The following is a 17,938-nucleotide window of genomic DNA, read 5'->3' as shown; positions in this document are numbered from 1 at the left end:
AGAGCATATTAGATCGGCAAAGTTGCCCTATTTTTACCCAGACTTTTTGTACAACTTTACCAAGTTATATTATTAAACAGATATGTAATATAAAATTTAAATCTAAGAGGGATTTTGAAATGGAATTTATGCTGATTTAAGCAAAATAAGCAGCTTTTTAACTATGTCTGAATAAATAGTATATTCGAAAAATTTAACTTAAATACCTTAAATACTTCTTTAATAAGTAAAAAGCAAAAGTGTCGATTAAAAATTATAAACAATTGACAAGAATTTAAATGTACAAAATGCTTCTCTTTGAAAATACTTTCTGTGCAATAAAATCAAAGGTATCCTTATTACTTGGTTCAGAAACTTAGTAGGAAACCAAGCATCATTTTTATCAAAAGCTATCAAAAATATCCCAGTTTAAGGCATTCTATTTTTTCATAATTAATATTTTGTATTACGTTCTTCAAATGGCGCTCACTCATCCAACGGAATTGCCAAAATATCTCTAGTACTAATTGTATTTGGATGCGAGTTTCATAAAAGAAAAAAACAAGCAATATAAATAAAAAAAAATTTTAAGTCAATTCCTACTTAAGTCACCAATTTTTTTTATTTTAATTATTTTTATTAAATAATTACAATTAATATAAATATGTATATACATATGACAGAATTACAATATTAAGCGGCAATATAGAGCTTGGCGACAAACTTGGCAACCATTTGGATATATGACGACGGATTTGGCGACTTTGGCGACCAAATAGAAATTTCTGGACGCATTTAATTAATTAATTAATTAATATTTGAAAAAAAAACTGTATTGAGATCAAGTGTCCTCCACTATAAGTTTAAAAAAAATGTATTTGAGCTTGAGTGGATGAATAAAAAGTATTTTATTAACGATTGAAAATTTGAACTATATATATATATATTGCAATGCCAAAAATACTCAACCATCAGACGTTGCCTGTGGTCGAAGTTGGGCCTCAATTGTCTTTCAACCTATAATTTTAAACAACTCACGAGCAAAGCATTTGCAGATAAACTGTCTCTCCATATTTTCCTACAACACTTGAAATTTGTTGACATTTATTAATTGGAGATATTGTTGACAGTCTTTGTAGCTAAAAATCCCTAAATATCCCTCATTCAAACAAACAAACAAATAGGGAGAGTGTGAACTAACAGTATAAATTGAATAAACAACATTGAAACACTGAAAAGGCCATTCTTGAAATAAAAAAAAATTATCAGAAAACACTCTCAACTGTATTTCACGAGTATAATATCTTATTTATATAGTATTTCATATTAAATTACTTTTTTCAACTTTTAGTCAGTTATTTTGAAGATAAAATTGTTTGTTATATTATAATTAAATATAAAATGTATAACATCTGAAATGTTTTTCTAAAACAAGTTGAGATACTTTACTATTTCGTTTAGCACTGAATAGAAACTAAATTTCATTGTAAGCCTTTTCACGGGGAATTTTATTTTATTTCACAGAAAAATTTAATTTCAACATTGTTACGTCGAGTTCCGCGAGCGACTATTCGCCCAAAATATTATTAGCATTAATTTAGGAGCGTTAACAAATTTGATGAACTTCATCTTATCAAACCAAATGAAAATAATGTTTTAAATTATGACTGCACAGTAAACACAGATCACTCAGCATTTTTAACTATATCGACAAAATGGCGAAGTTACTTTTCAAATAAATATTTGTGAAATTGATTCAGTTGTTGAAGCTTGAACTGTGTTATTTGAATTTGTGATTTTTCTAGACAATGGAAGATGGGAATGATAGGGGCAGGTGATCATTGATGATGTATAACGTCATGAGTTTTCAAATGAATGAAAATTGGTGAAATCATTTTTCAGTAATAGGGCTGGGAAACTCTGTCAAGGTTTTCCCCTTTGAAAAAGGTACAGTAAAGAAGTATTTTGTAGATTTCTCTTGAAATTGAGTGATGGGGACAAGTGATTATTGATGATGAACCCAGGAGGTTAAGTGTTTTCCTATGAAATAAAAGTTGACGAAATCGGTGCAATGTTCAGGTCTAGGAGACTGGTAATTTGATTTTTCTCATAACTTTAAATATATAGATTTTATGATTTGTTTTCATGAAATAAGTCTATATCAAGTGATAATTTAAGGGAAAAAATAAGGGCTTCATTCAATAAACTAAGACTTGAGGGAAGAGGCGTTGCTTTATCTCGACATTTTGATCAGACAACGCTGAATGGGACTGTAGCAATGGAATTGACCTGTCCAGCTGTGAACTTTTCCAAGTCATATTATGAAGTTTCATTTGGATATGTGAGTGAAAATGCAGCTGTGGTTAATTTAAGGGAGTATTTTATAAGCGAATAATAATGAGGAAATATTTCAAATCTCGACGAAAAAATGATGAAAATGCAATGAAGGAATGAATAATGAAATGAATGATGAAATGAATGAAGGAATGAATAATGAAATGAATGAAGGAATGAATAATGAAATGAATGATGACATGAATGAAGGAATGAATAATGAAATGAATGATGACATGAATGAAGGAATGAATAATGAAATGAATGATGAAATGAAGGAATGAATGATGAAATGAATGAATGAATGAATGATGAAATGAATGAATGAATGAATGATGAAATGAATGAATGAATGATGAAAAGAATAAAAAAAATGAAAAATGATGAAAAATTTCAAAATGATTAAAATTCTTATTTCCACCTAATTCTTATTCAACATGTGAAGTAAATTATAATAATAATAAAAAAAAACTATCAAAAATAGTTTTTTCTCCTTTAAATAAAAATAGAAATTATTATCAGTTCTTATCTCATTACATTTTTTTCATTAAGCAAAACGTATGAGGGTAACAAAAAGATTCTCAAAGCCAATGAAATTGCCTCATTAATAATTTTGAAGCAAACAGTCCACAATTGAAAATTTGCATTCTGTAGTTGCAACATTTTATCTCATTATTGTAGAAATTTTGTTTTCCTTGTCCATCATAAATCTGTTTTTTTTTTTTTTTTTTTTTTTTGTTACCGATGGGCTTTTTATTTAAAAAAAAATAATGTTTACACACACAAAATTAATACGTTTTCGTAGACGTTCGTTAAAAAATGTTCGTAGACTCTTAGGATAGTCTCGTATATTGTTGTTGTTGTTTCTAATGTAATGACACTTGCCATGGACAATCGCGCTGGTGAAGTCAGCGATTTTCAGCCGAGGGGGCGTCTTTTGTAAGTCGACTAGGGCCAAGACTACGTCTTAGCTACTCACGCATGACATTCGCCTGCACAGCCTTATATGTTTATATATTCACCATACGTTTGGCGCAGCATAACCATGTTTGGCTTTTGCGCCATTAAAATGCAATCAATCAATCAATCGCCCGTACAGCCCCTTTTTACAGGGATGCACATTGACACTTCTCATAGATAGAACAGATGAAAAACAACAATTCCCGAACCGGGACTCAAACCTGGGATGCCGAGATCACGGGAAAGATGCGCTACCCCTAAGCCAGGAGGCCGGCAGTCTCGTGTCAAAAATTCGAATTTTTCAAAAAAACAAAATATTAATAATAATGTAGATATCGATAAAACTTTTAGCATTCATTCTCTTATTAAAAAATGAAAAATATTTTTCTAAATTAATACCTGATATAATTAAGATATCATAATCTTCGAAAGTTCATTTTATTGACCTTTTATTATATACAAAATTTTAATTGAAAGTTTTTAATTGGTGTGGGGTTATTTATTTATTTATTTAAACGCGAAACACCACTGCTTATACTTCCATTCCTTATCCGATAACATATCCAGATGCAAATTTGGTTATCTGCTTTGGATAGTCCACTCAATAACTTAAACCAATAAAATTCCAGTTATATATTTTATCCCCATTTTGAAATTTTTAAGGAAAATTCTACTGAATTAAAAGGTTTTTATTGAAACTAAACAAAAGAAAATAATAATAATAACACACAGACACAAAAGCAAAATGGAATAAGGCAACTCGTTGCCATGAGAAGAATGATAAAAGAAATAATTGAACATTCTAAGGTTATTTTTGTTCAATCGGCCAAGAATTATTAAAAGAAATTTAAAAGAGATTTCACCCTCTAGTGCGAAATATCTTATTGTGAGAATTTGTCCCATAGGAAGCAGATATGCGAATGAGTAGTTTCCAGAATAATGGTTGGTTCTCACCGCCCTGGGGAGGGGGGAAATGGTGTGGTGTCGGCTATCCCCTATCAATGATGGGACCGGCCTGCTACGGGAGGAGGTGTATCATGGTAGGTGATGCCCCTTAAAATTCGACCTCAGTACCCTTCCCCCCATGCTATTGCGGCGTCCAGTCATTCAGATTTTTTTTCAGCGTGTCTCAGGGCAAGTCGGAATAGTCAGTTATGGTTCACGTGAAAAAATCTTTCAAATTGATTCATCTATCTTTATTTTATCTTTAAACTTTAGTCTCAGTCATGCAGCAACAATAATGCTCACACACAAAATATTTTCAATATCGTCAAAATGCACGGGGATATAAACATAGTCTTTAAAACATCGGGAAATGTTATTGTCAAGTCACGGAGACTATTTAATAAAAAATGTTCATAATTTTTTTTAAAGTGGCTAAAAAAAATCTAGTTTTTTTAATGTTACAGAAAATTTATGGGGAGTTATTCTTTCCTTGTAGGACAGGTAGAGAATGTCCTCTTAAAGAATGAAGACAATTGATTACAAAGGAAAATAAATCGGGTATTCCAGTAATTGTTCTAACGGAAATAAGTATCGACAACGCCATTAGAAGGCCGTCGAATCACATGAAGAAATTTACTAACACATGTTTGTGCACGGGGTTTTTTTCAGACTTCTCAGCATCATACTTCAAATCAACGTCACATATATTTCCCATCCTCCTTGTAGTCCAAATTTAGCACTATGTAATTTTTTTTTTTTTCTTCTCACGAATTTGAAGAAACATCTTCAAGGTTTCCATATTCCATCAGCAGAAACAGTGGTAACGCGTGCTGAGGTAATAAAGAAGAGCTTGTAAAAAAAAAAAAAAAAAAAAAAAAAAAAATGGCACCTAACATGTATTTAAAGATTGCAAAAAAAAAATGTGGAATAAAAGTATTAGGTGAAAAGGTAAGTATTTTGAGAAAGACCGTCAAAACTTGAAAGATAAATAATAGCAATTATTTTTTTATTAATTCATGATTATTTTTTATCAAATAGCGTCGAAACGCATTTAAAAATAATAATAATTATAGAAAAAAATTGTAAATATAAAAAATTAAATCTGGCAAGTTTATTTTTTGAATCTTAAACGATTTAAAGGTGTTTTTTGCTCAATAACATGTTTCAATGAAAACAAAGAGAAATATAAAAACTTCGACTGATTTTTAATTAAAATTTTGATAAAATCCTTTCTTTTCTTAATTTCTTACTATCCAAGATGTAATTATGTGCTACATTTATTAATTTTAGGTTCAAAGGTGCTTGAATGCTTTTTTCTATAAAATATGTTACAATTTACATATAATGTGATAATATATATAGAATGTGTCTATATAACTTATAAACATATCATATTAAGCATGCGATCCTTCCTTAGCGGTCATCAAATATAACATACTTCTGATATTTTTTTTTAAACATGACACCATTATTTATTTAAAAATATAAGTAGAAGATTAATCTACGTCCATAATGCGCATGCGTAAAATCCACTTCAATATTCTTACTCTTCGTAGAGTATCCCTTTGAACTGTAAATAATAATGAAGAAATCATATAAATAATGATATATCACATCCAAAACTATTCCTTGTGCTTTCATTTTTGCTTTCAATTTCTTTTATTTCAGAGGACCGCGGTGGCCTGGTGATAAGGTCTCGGCTTCGGACCCGGAGGGTTTCAGGTTCGTGACCCGATTCCACCGAAGACCCGTCGTGTAAGGGGGTCTGTTGCACGTTAAATCCGCCAAGACTAAACATCCTCCCACTAGTGTGATGTGGTGTGGAGAGGGGTGTGCCAGCTCAGGTGTCGTTCTCGTCATCTGACCGCAGTTCAAAATTACGATGTCTGTCCCAAAATAGCCCTAGTGTTGCTTCAAACGGGACGTTAATATAACCATATAACCAAACCAAATTCTTTTATTTCAATTTAGTCGGAATAAATTAATTACAGAAACATAGAACGGAATATTTTTTAATGCTCTTTGGAAAAAGTTGGAAGCCCATATTCTACAGTTCCGATCCAAAGTGGATGGATCTGAATGCAGTTCTTTAAACTTTGATAAGAACAGATGAACTTCAACGTCTTTTTTTCCCTCCTCCCTTAATATATGGAATAGATGTGGAATCTAGAAGCCTTCTTTGAGATTATTTTCCATCTCAAATTCGAATCACCTTTCCAAATCTTATCAAAGTTTACTTCTTTTTTTTTTTAGAAGAAAAAAATCTCTTTTACTTTCTTATTCCTTTTTTAAGAAGACCTGGAAATGGAATGGTAAGAAAGAAAATGGAAAATAGCGGTCATCAGGAATGAAAAGAAATTTCTTCGAAAACAAACGATATTTGAAACAAAAGAATTGAAAGGAATAGAGGGAGAGAAAATGGTTAAGGAGGCTGTCTCAATTGCTAGTTTTCGTATCTACAAAATAGGATTACTTTTCTCTTTTAAGGTTCCTTTTTTTCCTCAGATTTCAAGCAGAATAAAACTAATTTTGTCTTTTAAAAAGTAATGAAAAAGTATTTAGTCAAGGAAACAAATCAAATGACAAAATGAAATTTGAACGAAATTTAATAACGTATTAGTTTAGAAAAACGTTGTGTAGTTTAGATATATTTACTTTTCAAAAAAATAATTATTGAAATAGTTTTCAAGCTATTACTTTTTTTTTCTATTTTTGTAGTTTCTTTTGTGAGATTTTATGGAACAAATATATTGATTTAGTTTAGTTTAGTTATATTAACGTTCTAACACTTGGGCTATTTTGGGGCGGATCTCGTAATTTTAGATCGTGGTCAGATGACGAAGACGACACCTGAGATGGAACCCACTCGCCAAACTTCCACACCACACCATCGGGAGGACATTGGGCCCTGGCTAATTTAACGTGCACCAGACCCACTTACACGACGGTTCTTCAGTGAAATCGGGTCTTAAACCTGAAACCAACAAATATATTGAAGTTAAATTTAAATAAATGGTTAAAGAATACAACTAAGCTTCAACATATAGACTTAATTTATTCCTAAAATGCGGTTTGTAAGTATATAATATATGAATTACCTTTCCACACCCCAATACTACTTAGGCAGTCGAGGTGATCTGAAAAATGTCAATCTCAACAATAACGCAGGGACTGAAGTTGGAATCTTAAAGCCTTCACCAATTACTACCCATCCCCTCGAGCTGGAAGTATTTCGTCATCAGAATAAAGGTAACTCTGCCACAAATCTTCGCTATTCATCGGGGAGGAACGGCATCCCGTTCTATTTATTCAACGACCTTTCATCTACGTACTCGTAGTGCTCTCTTAAGAGAAGTAAAATGAATCGAGGTGTTGGAGTAGTTAGTCAAGGTTCACTTCCTCATAGGAATTAATTAAAAATTGATTCATTTATCTGTGAACCTTAAATAATTATTTGTTAAAATTTTTCAGCTGTATTTTTTGCACAAATTGTAAATACAGAAACATTGGAAATTATAAAATTGCCGCAAAACCAGCAATGATCCTGCTTTCAATTTTCTGGTAGTTGCATAATATGATACTTTTGTATTTAAATTCGTAGTACAATGAAAAAAATGGAGTTTCAATTTCTGATCTCTTCCCGTTGATAAATTGTGTGTGTGTGTGTGTGTGTGTGTGTGTGTGTGTGTGTGTGTGTGTGTGTGTGTGTGTGTGTGTGTGTGTGTGTGTGTGTGTGCGCGCGCGCGCGCGCTTTGCTAATTTTGATATCAGTTGAGGGATTGACCCCACACCATTTTTACTCACCCGTGTATCGAGAACCAACCGCCATACCGGAGGCTTCTCATACTCATATCTGAGGTGCCCCTGGTGGCAAATAAACATTAAGATGTTAAAGTATCACTGTTTTTTTATTTTTTTTATCTAGTTTTTTCTCAAACTATAGAGTTTCATCAAGATAAAATAAGCAACCTTTCACAGGTCTACAATTAAACTCCTAAAAAATACAACAAGAAATCTGTATCAATCCAATACTTTTTAATTCTCATTCCTATTAAATCACCAAATATCACTATGCATCCATTTTTTTACTGGTTTAGGTCATTAAAAAAAAGCAATGAGCCATCGTAAATTTATATCTATTAATGGAAATCCGTGGCAGAAGAGTGATAAAATCTGCCTATGCTAATTTTACAAATAGCATAATTATCATAGAAATTAAAATAGTAGTTAAAAATGAAAGTAAAGAAGTAATCAAAAAAAAAATAATTAAAGAACAAGCTTTTTTTTTTTTTTTTTTTTATAAAATCTAAATCGTATTATGTAAAATGGGTTCAAAAACGTTTGAGAAACCTTAATATCATGTTCGAAATTTCGACAAGTTTTGTAAATGAAAAAAAATATTAATTTAAAATCTATGAGACCACAAAAAATATTCTCCTTTTCCTTCAACATGTCAGTTCAGTTATTCAGTGATTCAGTGATAATATTTGAATATCGAAATCCTGTGCTTCTTTTGTCCTTTCATTTCATAAAAAGGAATTTCAGCATTTTATGTGCCATAGCGATCAATAATTGCATTACGAGACATTAGTTGGAAATTATCGAAATCCAGTAATTTCTTTAAGAAAACTTTCGGCACGTGAGAAAACTTTTCCCAGCAACTTTAATGGCCTTAAAAGCTCAGATGTAATAAGAAAAACAGAGGAAGTGGCGCATATTTGAATAAAAGATTCATATTTTGCGCTCCTCTCGCTTCCATTAATGTTAATGAATAAACTTTTTGCGTTTCTCAGAGTTTAAAAGTTCTTTAAAATTTATTTTAATTCAAAAGCTAATCGAAAAATGATGTTATTAAATTATAATATCATAACAGATTAAGACAAGAATTTTCAAATTATAATTAAGATTATTTTATCTAAGAATTTTTTAAAAACTTTTATCTAAGAACAAAATATACAACGGAGTTATCAAAAGAATAAACTAGTATTTCTTTACAAGTGTGAGAACTTGAAGTACTTGAATAAAACTTTAATAATCCCTCTTTATACATAAAATTGAAAATTCATAAATAGTTTGTATGCTATTAAAAAAAACCAAACAGCTGAATGGATTCAATGAAAAATTTGCTCGCATCTGAAAGTTTTCAATAAAAGTTTCTGATGTTTAGTTAATTAATTATCTTTGTTAATTAAAAACATTATTTACATCGGACAAAAATTATTTCCTTTCCAATCTACTATTCTTATTGAATAAAAATATTGTGAATATTTTAAATTCTGTTCAATTGCCTCTTATATTTTGCCTCATTCTTTAAAAATTATTAATAACTTAGCCATAGAAAACTTTTGGCGTTTTTTAGAAATCGTTTGGAATAGTCTGTAATTTCCCTAGAAGTTACAAGCGGCTACAGTAGCTGGCCGTAAGATCTCGGCTTAGCAACCAAATTCGAGACCCGATTCCATCCGGAGAACTGCCGTCTAAGTGGGTCCAGTGCATGTTAAAACCGTTGTCGCGTTCTCCAGGCAGAATTTTGGAGAGAGGATGATAGCTCAGTGGTCGTCCTCGTCACCTGACCGTGGTTCAAAATCAGGTGGTCCGTCCCAAAATAGCCCTAGTGTTGCTTTAAAACGTGATGTTAATATAATTGAACTAAACTAAACCTAAAAGTTATACGAGATATGATTATTTGTCGCTTAACAAGCAGCACTATAATTAACCCAATATATTAATCCAATCGATTTATACCGTATATTATATTCTATATATTAATCCAATCCATTTGTACTTTAACACAGATCAACTGCATATACACTTTTACTTCATGAAGTTTTTGCATTCGATATGTAAGTGGTTTCTCCAAAACTTTCTCGCATACCCTTTAATGAAGTTTTTATCCCAAAGAACGCCTTGCATGGCAATGGCGTGCAATAGTTACGAAATATTAGCCATTGGTGTGAATTTAGCATTTTTAATGAATTCTTTTGTGTGATCCTTGGCGAGTGTTTTGGCGATTAATCTCTGACACGTGGTTGATAGTATCTGAAAATCGAATTTGTATTTTAGACGAGTTTTCCTCTACCAGGTGAAACAAAAATTTGATTCAGAACTACACTTGTACTCACAAAATCACACAATCATTGCGCTTTAAAATTAAATCATTACGTTTTAAATCATTGCGCTTTTAAGTTGTTGTGTTTAAACATACTAACAGATCGAAGTTCGAACCCTTTCACAGATTTGGTTTCAGATTTGACATATATCAGTACTCTAGATGTTAAATTTGTTCACCAAATTCTATTCCATCTAGTTCTCTTCGTTTTGCAATTATCATGCTATTCTATATTCGAACAAATCGATTTCTTCTTAAAGTATTTACCTCAAAATTTAGTAAAAATCTACAAATTTGGTATAATGATTATATACTAAATTTCATCCGTCTAGTTCAAAGCGTTTTTGAGTTATCTTTATCACAGACGGACCAACAGAGAGATGGACAAACATAATGTATTTTTTGAACTCAAGGAGGTCTAAAATATGGAGATACATTATGATCTCAGTCTCTAGTTTTTTAACGATTATAATACTTTCTGTATATTTCTTATACGGGAAAGTAAAAAGTCTCTATGTTTATTCTAGTATATCGCACCGGAACCACTGTTTGTGCATTTGAATAAATGGCTAGTAATCTGGGAATTAGGTTGAAACTGAAAAGTTATTGCCCTTATTAAGATTATAAAAATGTGTCATCAAAGGTAGGGTGATTAGAACTGAAATAATTGCAAAAAAGTGCAAATTTGAAAAATATTTTTAATTTCTCTATAATTTGTGCGAAATCTTTATAATTCTACTTAAGCATGGGTAATTCAAAAGAAAATGTCTGGTAAAAAAAAATGCAGTCTGATAAATGCATTATTTTTTCAAAAATTCTGCTTTCTCAATAAAAACAGAATCGACTGGAAAAAAGAATTCCTATTCTAAAAGTATTATTCTGTGGTTTAGGATAGTAATTGGTTGGTTTTTAGAAAAAAGTGATGAAAATCAAATTTGATGTCAGCGTTTTGTCTTAATAATTATGTCTGAAACTTTTTTCCTGGTAGTTCAAGTCACGCATCGCTACGCACATGAACAATTGAATCAAGTCCTATCAAAATGAGATTTTTTAAATTTAATTCTTCTCTTTTTTTTCTGAAAATCAGTCGGTAGGATATTATCTGAAATTGTAAAACAACATTTTTAGTACTTTTTTCAATTTGTGAATTCTGACAGAAATGAATTTACTTACAGGTGTTTTTCGAAAAACCTCTTATTTTTAATGAAGCTGAATTTTTCAAAAATTGCAGATATTAATATGATAATTTATTACATCGATAATAATCTGAAATGTCCATCAGATATAAGATATACTTAAATGAAAATCTAAAAATTGTTTCAAATAAAAAAGAAATTTTTTTAAAAAAATTTCAAAATTTATGTTTTTTTTTTTTCTTTTATTCTTGTCTTAGAAAATTTAACTTTCGATTGCTCATTAAAAGAATTTTTCAATACCTATTACTTTTTAACTGTTCCCTGCATATCGTCAAACTTACATTTAAATACACACAAAAGAACGATAATTTATATATAAAATATTTCTTAACTAAAATAATTTATATATTTTTCAAAAATTGGCATGAAAACGTATTAAAAAGAAATAGGGTTTATTAATTAACATGTATTACATTATCTTTATAAATATAATTACAATCACTTACGGAAAAGAAAGATTCCAAATTTTGTTTTTTTAAATGTTTTAAATATTTGTTATTCGCATAATTGTTCTGTGGCTATCTTTTCTATTTCATTTAAACTTGGAATTGAATGGTTCTGATTAGTTATTCCTTTAACTACATAAAATTAAATAGCTATAAAATTAAATCCTAGCAGTTCTTCAAAAATTATCTGCAAGTTGTTTTTCACTTCTGTATACAAAATGCTTCAGATCATTTTAAAAATTCGAGTGATTCCTTTAGTAGCCTAATAAATAAAAATGAATTTTCGACATTGACAATAGTATCTAAAACTTCTGAAACTGAATATGCTCTTAAGAAACTGTTAACTTCATTTTTACGATTAATTTCGACTTTAAACTTATTTATAAATATGTTACCATTATTATCAGAATAAAAATTAAGCAACTGTTAACTGTTACTTTAACCTTAGCTCATTTAAATAAACAGGCTGAATGCATTTCTATATAGATTCGAAATAAATGGCACCGTTCCTCGTGACATTGTCATGTTAACATCGGGAATATTCGATGCATCAAGAAAACAGGGGTTAGGCAATAGAGGACTATAATCACATGATATCATGAAAACCTCTGTCAAAAAAATTCACGACATTAACAAAGTAACGCCATTGGTATCAATATTGCGTATCATTATAAAGACAAGCACTATATTTTATTTGTTGACACTCTATAGAGCTAATCTCATAACCTTTTGATGTATCTACGTATCAAAACCGTCTTTAATTAATTTGAGCTATATTTGAATATGTATAAATAAATATAATAATAATAATATATAAATACTTGCAATCAATTATCTATCTATAGATATAAGTAGTCTCACCTAAATTTATAAATTTGTACATTTATTGAAAGATTAAATTTTATATTTTTAGGCATCCATGAATTATAGCGCACTTAGTTTGAGGTGCCCTGTATGCTTAAATTTTTATTTTTATGATATAAATTGTGATAATAGTTCCTTTGTGTTCTAGTTCGTGTTGCGTTTGCTTTTTGGTGTTAGTATACATATATATATATATATATGTGTGTGTGTGTGTGTGTGTGTGTGTGAGAGAGAGAGAGAGAGAGAGAGAAGTTGAAATAAAAGGTATGCTCTTTACGAACAAAGGAGTTTATTATCAATCCTGATTAAAAATATGAACAGCAAACCTTCACAAGTTCACAAGAAATAATAGACCGTATATTCAGAAACAGTTCCTAATGAATTCACTATTTCCTTTCAGCGCCGTAATATCAGTAAATATTCTTAGATTCTTGTCCTTTTATTGAAAAGATATCCACTCTATCAAAATAATTTTAATAATAAAAATAATCCTAACACAGTTTGTCAACTTGCTCATTTTATAGACATTTTAACAACCTTTTACATCTTTTATTTGATGAATTATTGAAAGACATTTTAAAGCAAAATCTAACGTGCAACTTTCTTTCAGATCTCAAAATCCGAAAAGAGCTCTGTCTATCTTCGGAACTTGAGCCTGGAGAGTTTCGGTAACTATACGTGCCAAGTTTCCACTGACAAACCTTATTTCAGATGCGTCCAAACAACAAAACACCTCGAAGTCGTGGGTGAGTACTTGTAGGCTTTGACTCTACATAAGAGGATCATAACGTACATCTTCAAGAAATTTTTAAAAATAATAACAATTTCACCTTTTGTTCCTAGAATTACAAATATTTGACGCCCTGAGTTTATTATCTGATCCCTATGTTAAAAATATCATGAATGTTCTTGATCAGTTTAAAACAGTTATTTGCACCAAATCTTGCTACGAGCAGCTGAATTGTATACATTAACAGGCAGGATAAAATTATCAGTTAAGCTATGTATAGAAAAATATTTTAAAATTTATTATTCAAATAAATTGCATGTATTTCACATTTTTCTTTAAAGGGGAGGGGGTATTTAATTCTCTCTTTTGAAATTAATTAATTTCTTTGACAATTAGTATCATATTTAAATAAAAATGATTCGTCTCTGAATTTTAGGCACTGGAGTGAATAACATAAGACTTAAATAAAATTAATACAAATTATTATTTGCAGATACTTTATAAATTTCTTATCTTCTGTTCATCAAACTATATTTACAAATATTTTTCATACTCTTTATTGAACTCCTCATTTAATTGGTTTCTGAATAAATTGTACTGGCCAATACTTTTCCGTTGTTATAATTCAGAGATTTCCGGTAATCATCACATTTCGATAAAAATAATTATGAAATGTATAGGGCGTAGACAGTGACAATATAATTCTTTTCATTTGAAAGTCTCAATTTTTTTTTTCTTTTAAAATTACATTGGATATATTCATTAAGCTTCAATTTTATGGTTATAAAAAATTCATCTATTTTATTTGATATTATTTCTCTCTTTTTCTTTATTAAATGAAATATACCTGAATAATTTATTTATCCTTTTTATAATTATTGAAATATTTAATGAATGTATCCTTGATAATAGACAAATTAATTATTTAATTGTAAAGCATCCATTCTGATATTAAATAAATTACTGTAATTAGAAACTTGCATTTTGTTTAATAAATTTGTAAAAAATTTCTGCAATTGATGAATTTGGCCGTAAATTAAGTTAACAAGTCGTTTACAAAAAAAATTAATAACGCTAGTGCAGTAAAATAAATACGGAAGATAATAATAAACGACGCAACAAAAAATATCTATCTTAGAGCCTAGGAGTCCCTTTCGGGGGGGGCGGATAAATCAGGGCAAATTGGGATAAAACTGTTGGATAAATATAGAATTTCACGTTTCCCCGAACGAAAAAACACTGGTAATTTGCTCATGTTGACCATACACCGATGGTAGGTCATGCGTCCTGTGGGCAAGGGTGGTGCATAGATCAGTGATGATTATTTTCAGTTGACCTTAGATCCAATTCACTATCCACAGTGTTAAGCCATTCTAGTGCATCGTAATATCAAAGTAAAAATTAACCTTTACAACCTTTTCGTTTAAGTCTCAGGATACATTTGGACAAAAAGAAATGACTTCTTATCGTTCCAACCTTTTTGATATAAACCTTCCATTCTTTAAACATGAATGTCCTCATATTTGATAAATGTTTATCGGGATCACACAGTGAATTCAGTTTCGCCATCTGCATTAATAATAAATGAGTACCAGAAGCTTCCGTTTATGAAATCTTACGATGCTTTTTATTTAATTCAATCGTGAATTGTTAGATTAGTAATTTAAGAACCTTCAGGTTTGTAAGTATTAGCTGGAATTTAAGTCAATCGAAATATCGATTTTATGATTTGGTAATCGATTAACAGCCCTTACCATCATTTCATACCATAATACCATTTTTTCCCATAATATAAATCGGAACCTTTAATTGGGACATTAGCCTATTTTTATTTGAAGCAATTTTTGACAATCTTGAAATCTAGAAATAAATGTAGAAGGATAAAACACTAATTAATGAAAAAAAATTCATTTAAAAATAGTTATTTAACAAATTGTAATGAAATATGTGGGACATCCATGCAATGTAAAGGAGACACTATGGTAGGAAAAAAGATAAAATAAATGAGAACCAAAATTGCAGAAATTAAGTTATCGAATTTGGCATTTGAAAATCATCTTGAAGCTATTACAATCACGAAAAAAAATATATATAAATGCTTCTTGCTTATGAAAATGTCTGTGACATTCGCAAATAGAAAATTAAAAATTTAATATCTCCATTGGCTAAGCATTAAACCAAAAATTTGCTTTGAAACTAGATTTAGAATTATAATTTGTCCCTGTCAATTTTATTGGTATGCCATAATAATCGTGCAATATCTGAAGAATCTATTTTGAAAAGTTAGAAAATGGGAAAATTTGCAAGTTTGCTGAATTTGATAGCATTTAGTTCTTTCATAACGCGTATATGAAGACATTTCAAAGGTATTGAAGTAGAGGACAGTGCACTGAATTCAAAAAGATAGTATTTATTACAATTCTCTCAGTGGTCCATTATCCTTTGCATACTTTTCTTCTTCTACTCAAAAGCAGTGTTTAAAGTCACCAACTCGTTAAAGCTAAGGTTATAAACAAAACAAGAGACTGGTCCGTAGTTTCAACTAATTATAGCATTACAGACCAGTTTTCTAAACTATAACATTAGAGACCAGTCTTCTTTTTAGAAAATAAAATAAAAACCATACTAATTTATAAATCTATATCTGTTAAGGTAGATAATCTAATTTCCTTTCAGTGCCCCCTTCAGACGGGCCAGTGCTGATGGAAGAGAAGTCCGATTACGAAGTGGGTGACAACGTGTCCATCCTCTGCAATTCCGGCAAGTCCAAACCAGCGCCCGAACTCAAGTGGTACATCAATGACCAGCTGGTGAGTAATGGGATTCGATAAAAAGAAAAGGGAGAAATACACGTATTTTTAGTAGGGAATATGTTTTTCTAATTAAAATAAACAGCTAAAAGTTGTCGATATTCTTGTTATGCGTTACCTCACTAAGGGCGTTGCTTTATGATTGAACACTTTTCAACATTGGCTGCAAACTAGTTTGTAGCATCGTGTAACAGGACATTAACTTATGAGTTTCCAATATCAAATGCCGGACATTCGACAACCACTGAAATATCTTCCAATGTGATCTCTTACATCCGAACCATAGGAAGTTCCAAACATTCGTAGCATGGCATTCGATTATGTAGATGAATTTATAAGATTACTGGTCGGAGTTTTGCAGCCATTAATCAAATAAATAATCACTTTTTTAAATCCTAGTTTTCAAATTAACAATTGGAACAAGCCAAAACCAACACTGAGACAGCGACAACTGCAGTTCTTCATCCAACAGCAACTGACCTATTAAAAAGCCTCAACTGTTGGATAACGTTATATCGTATCGATTATTAGCAGAAACATTTATTCTTGCAACTGAATGAACACAATTGAAGAAAGTATTGATTGCATTATGTAGCACCAGCTTAAACTATAAGCTCGCTAATTATTACGATTCAAAATGCTCCCGAAAGAGCTCTCGTCTGAGGAAAAAACGTAAACAATTTGCTAAAATTTTTTAAATCAAAAGAAAATGAATTCTTGATACTATAGTTAAATTCTAGATATTAGGCTTCATAATAATCAAATTTGTTTATTTTTTTGATCGACTGGCGCAAGAACCATAATTGGCTATATCATAATAATCAAATTAAAAATTAAAATGATTTCATATTTTGTGATTTTTTTTTACGCAAAATCCCCAAAGAGATAAGATTTCCTGAAGCAAATGTTAAAATATAATGAAAAAAAATTACTATAACTAATGGAAATAAACTACATTAAAAAGATAGTAACTAAAGCAAAGCATTAATAAATAAAAATAAGACAAAGTAAGAGGTGAAAATGAAAACAAAGCACTAATTTATGCATCATGGAAAATCCCGGCTTTCCGAATATACAGTTGACAAAATGTTTATTTGTACACTTCAATTTTGGAATATTAGAGCAAAATGAAAAAAGGTAACTAAGTTAAAATTGCAGAAATATATTCTATTGAGGTAAAATAATAATAAAATATCAACAAAAAAACAATCACATAAACTTTAGTTGATTAATGAATAAAACTTTATAAAAACTATACAAAAAGAGTATTTGTACACTTACTTAGTGACACATTTTAAACATAGTTATAATTATTTTATAGAAATTTAATACTTTGTATGCATTCCATTGGCTTTTACAATTGCTTCAAGACGTCTTGGCATTGATTCTATTAACTTTTTGGTGGTTTCTTGATCTATTTCTTCCCAAGCTTCCATGAGTGTTTCTTTCAAACTATTTTTACTTACAATATTTTTTTTTCGAACTTGAGCATCCAATAGCATCCACAAATTTTCAATTGGATTTATATCCGGGGATTATGATGGAGTTTCAAGGCGTCTTGGCGC

General features: G+C 30.2%; 1 protein-coding gene across 2 annotated transcripts in view; it reads left to right on the top strand.

Annotated features, from left to right (window-relative positions):
- Positions 1-17,938, top strand: part of LOC129984748 (uncharacterized) — a 143,824-nt gene that overhangs the window by 109,004 nt on the left and 16,882 nt on the right. For both annotated transcript variants that reach the window (XM_056094698.1, XM_056094697.1), the window contains exons 4-5: positions 13,444-13,579; positions 16,240-16,373. In XM_056094698.1, the coding sequence (XP_055950673.1) occupies positions 13,444-13,579; positions 16,240-16,373 (270 nt within the window). The remainder of the gene's footprint in view (positions 1-13,443; positions 13,580-16,239; positions 16,374-17,938) is intronic.

This window comes from Argiope bruennichi, chromosome 9 (genome assembly GCF_947563725.1).
Source record: "Argiope bruennichi chromosome 9, qqArgBrue1.1, whole genome shotgun sequence".
NCBI lineage: Eukaryota > Metazoa > Arthropoda > Arachnida > Araneae > Araneidae > Argiope > Argiope bruennichi.
The sequence above is the reverse complement of the archived record's forward strand: the minus strand, read 5'-3'. Positions and strand labels throughout refer to the sequence as shown.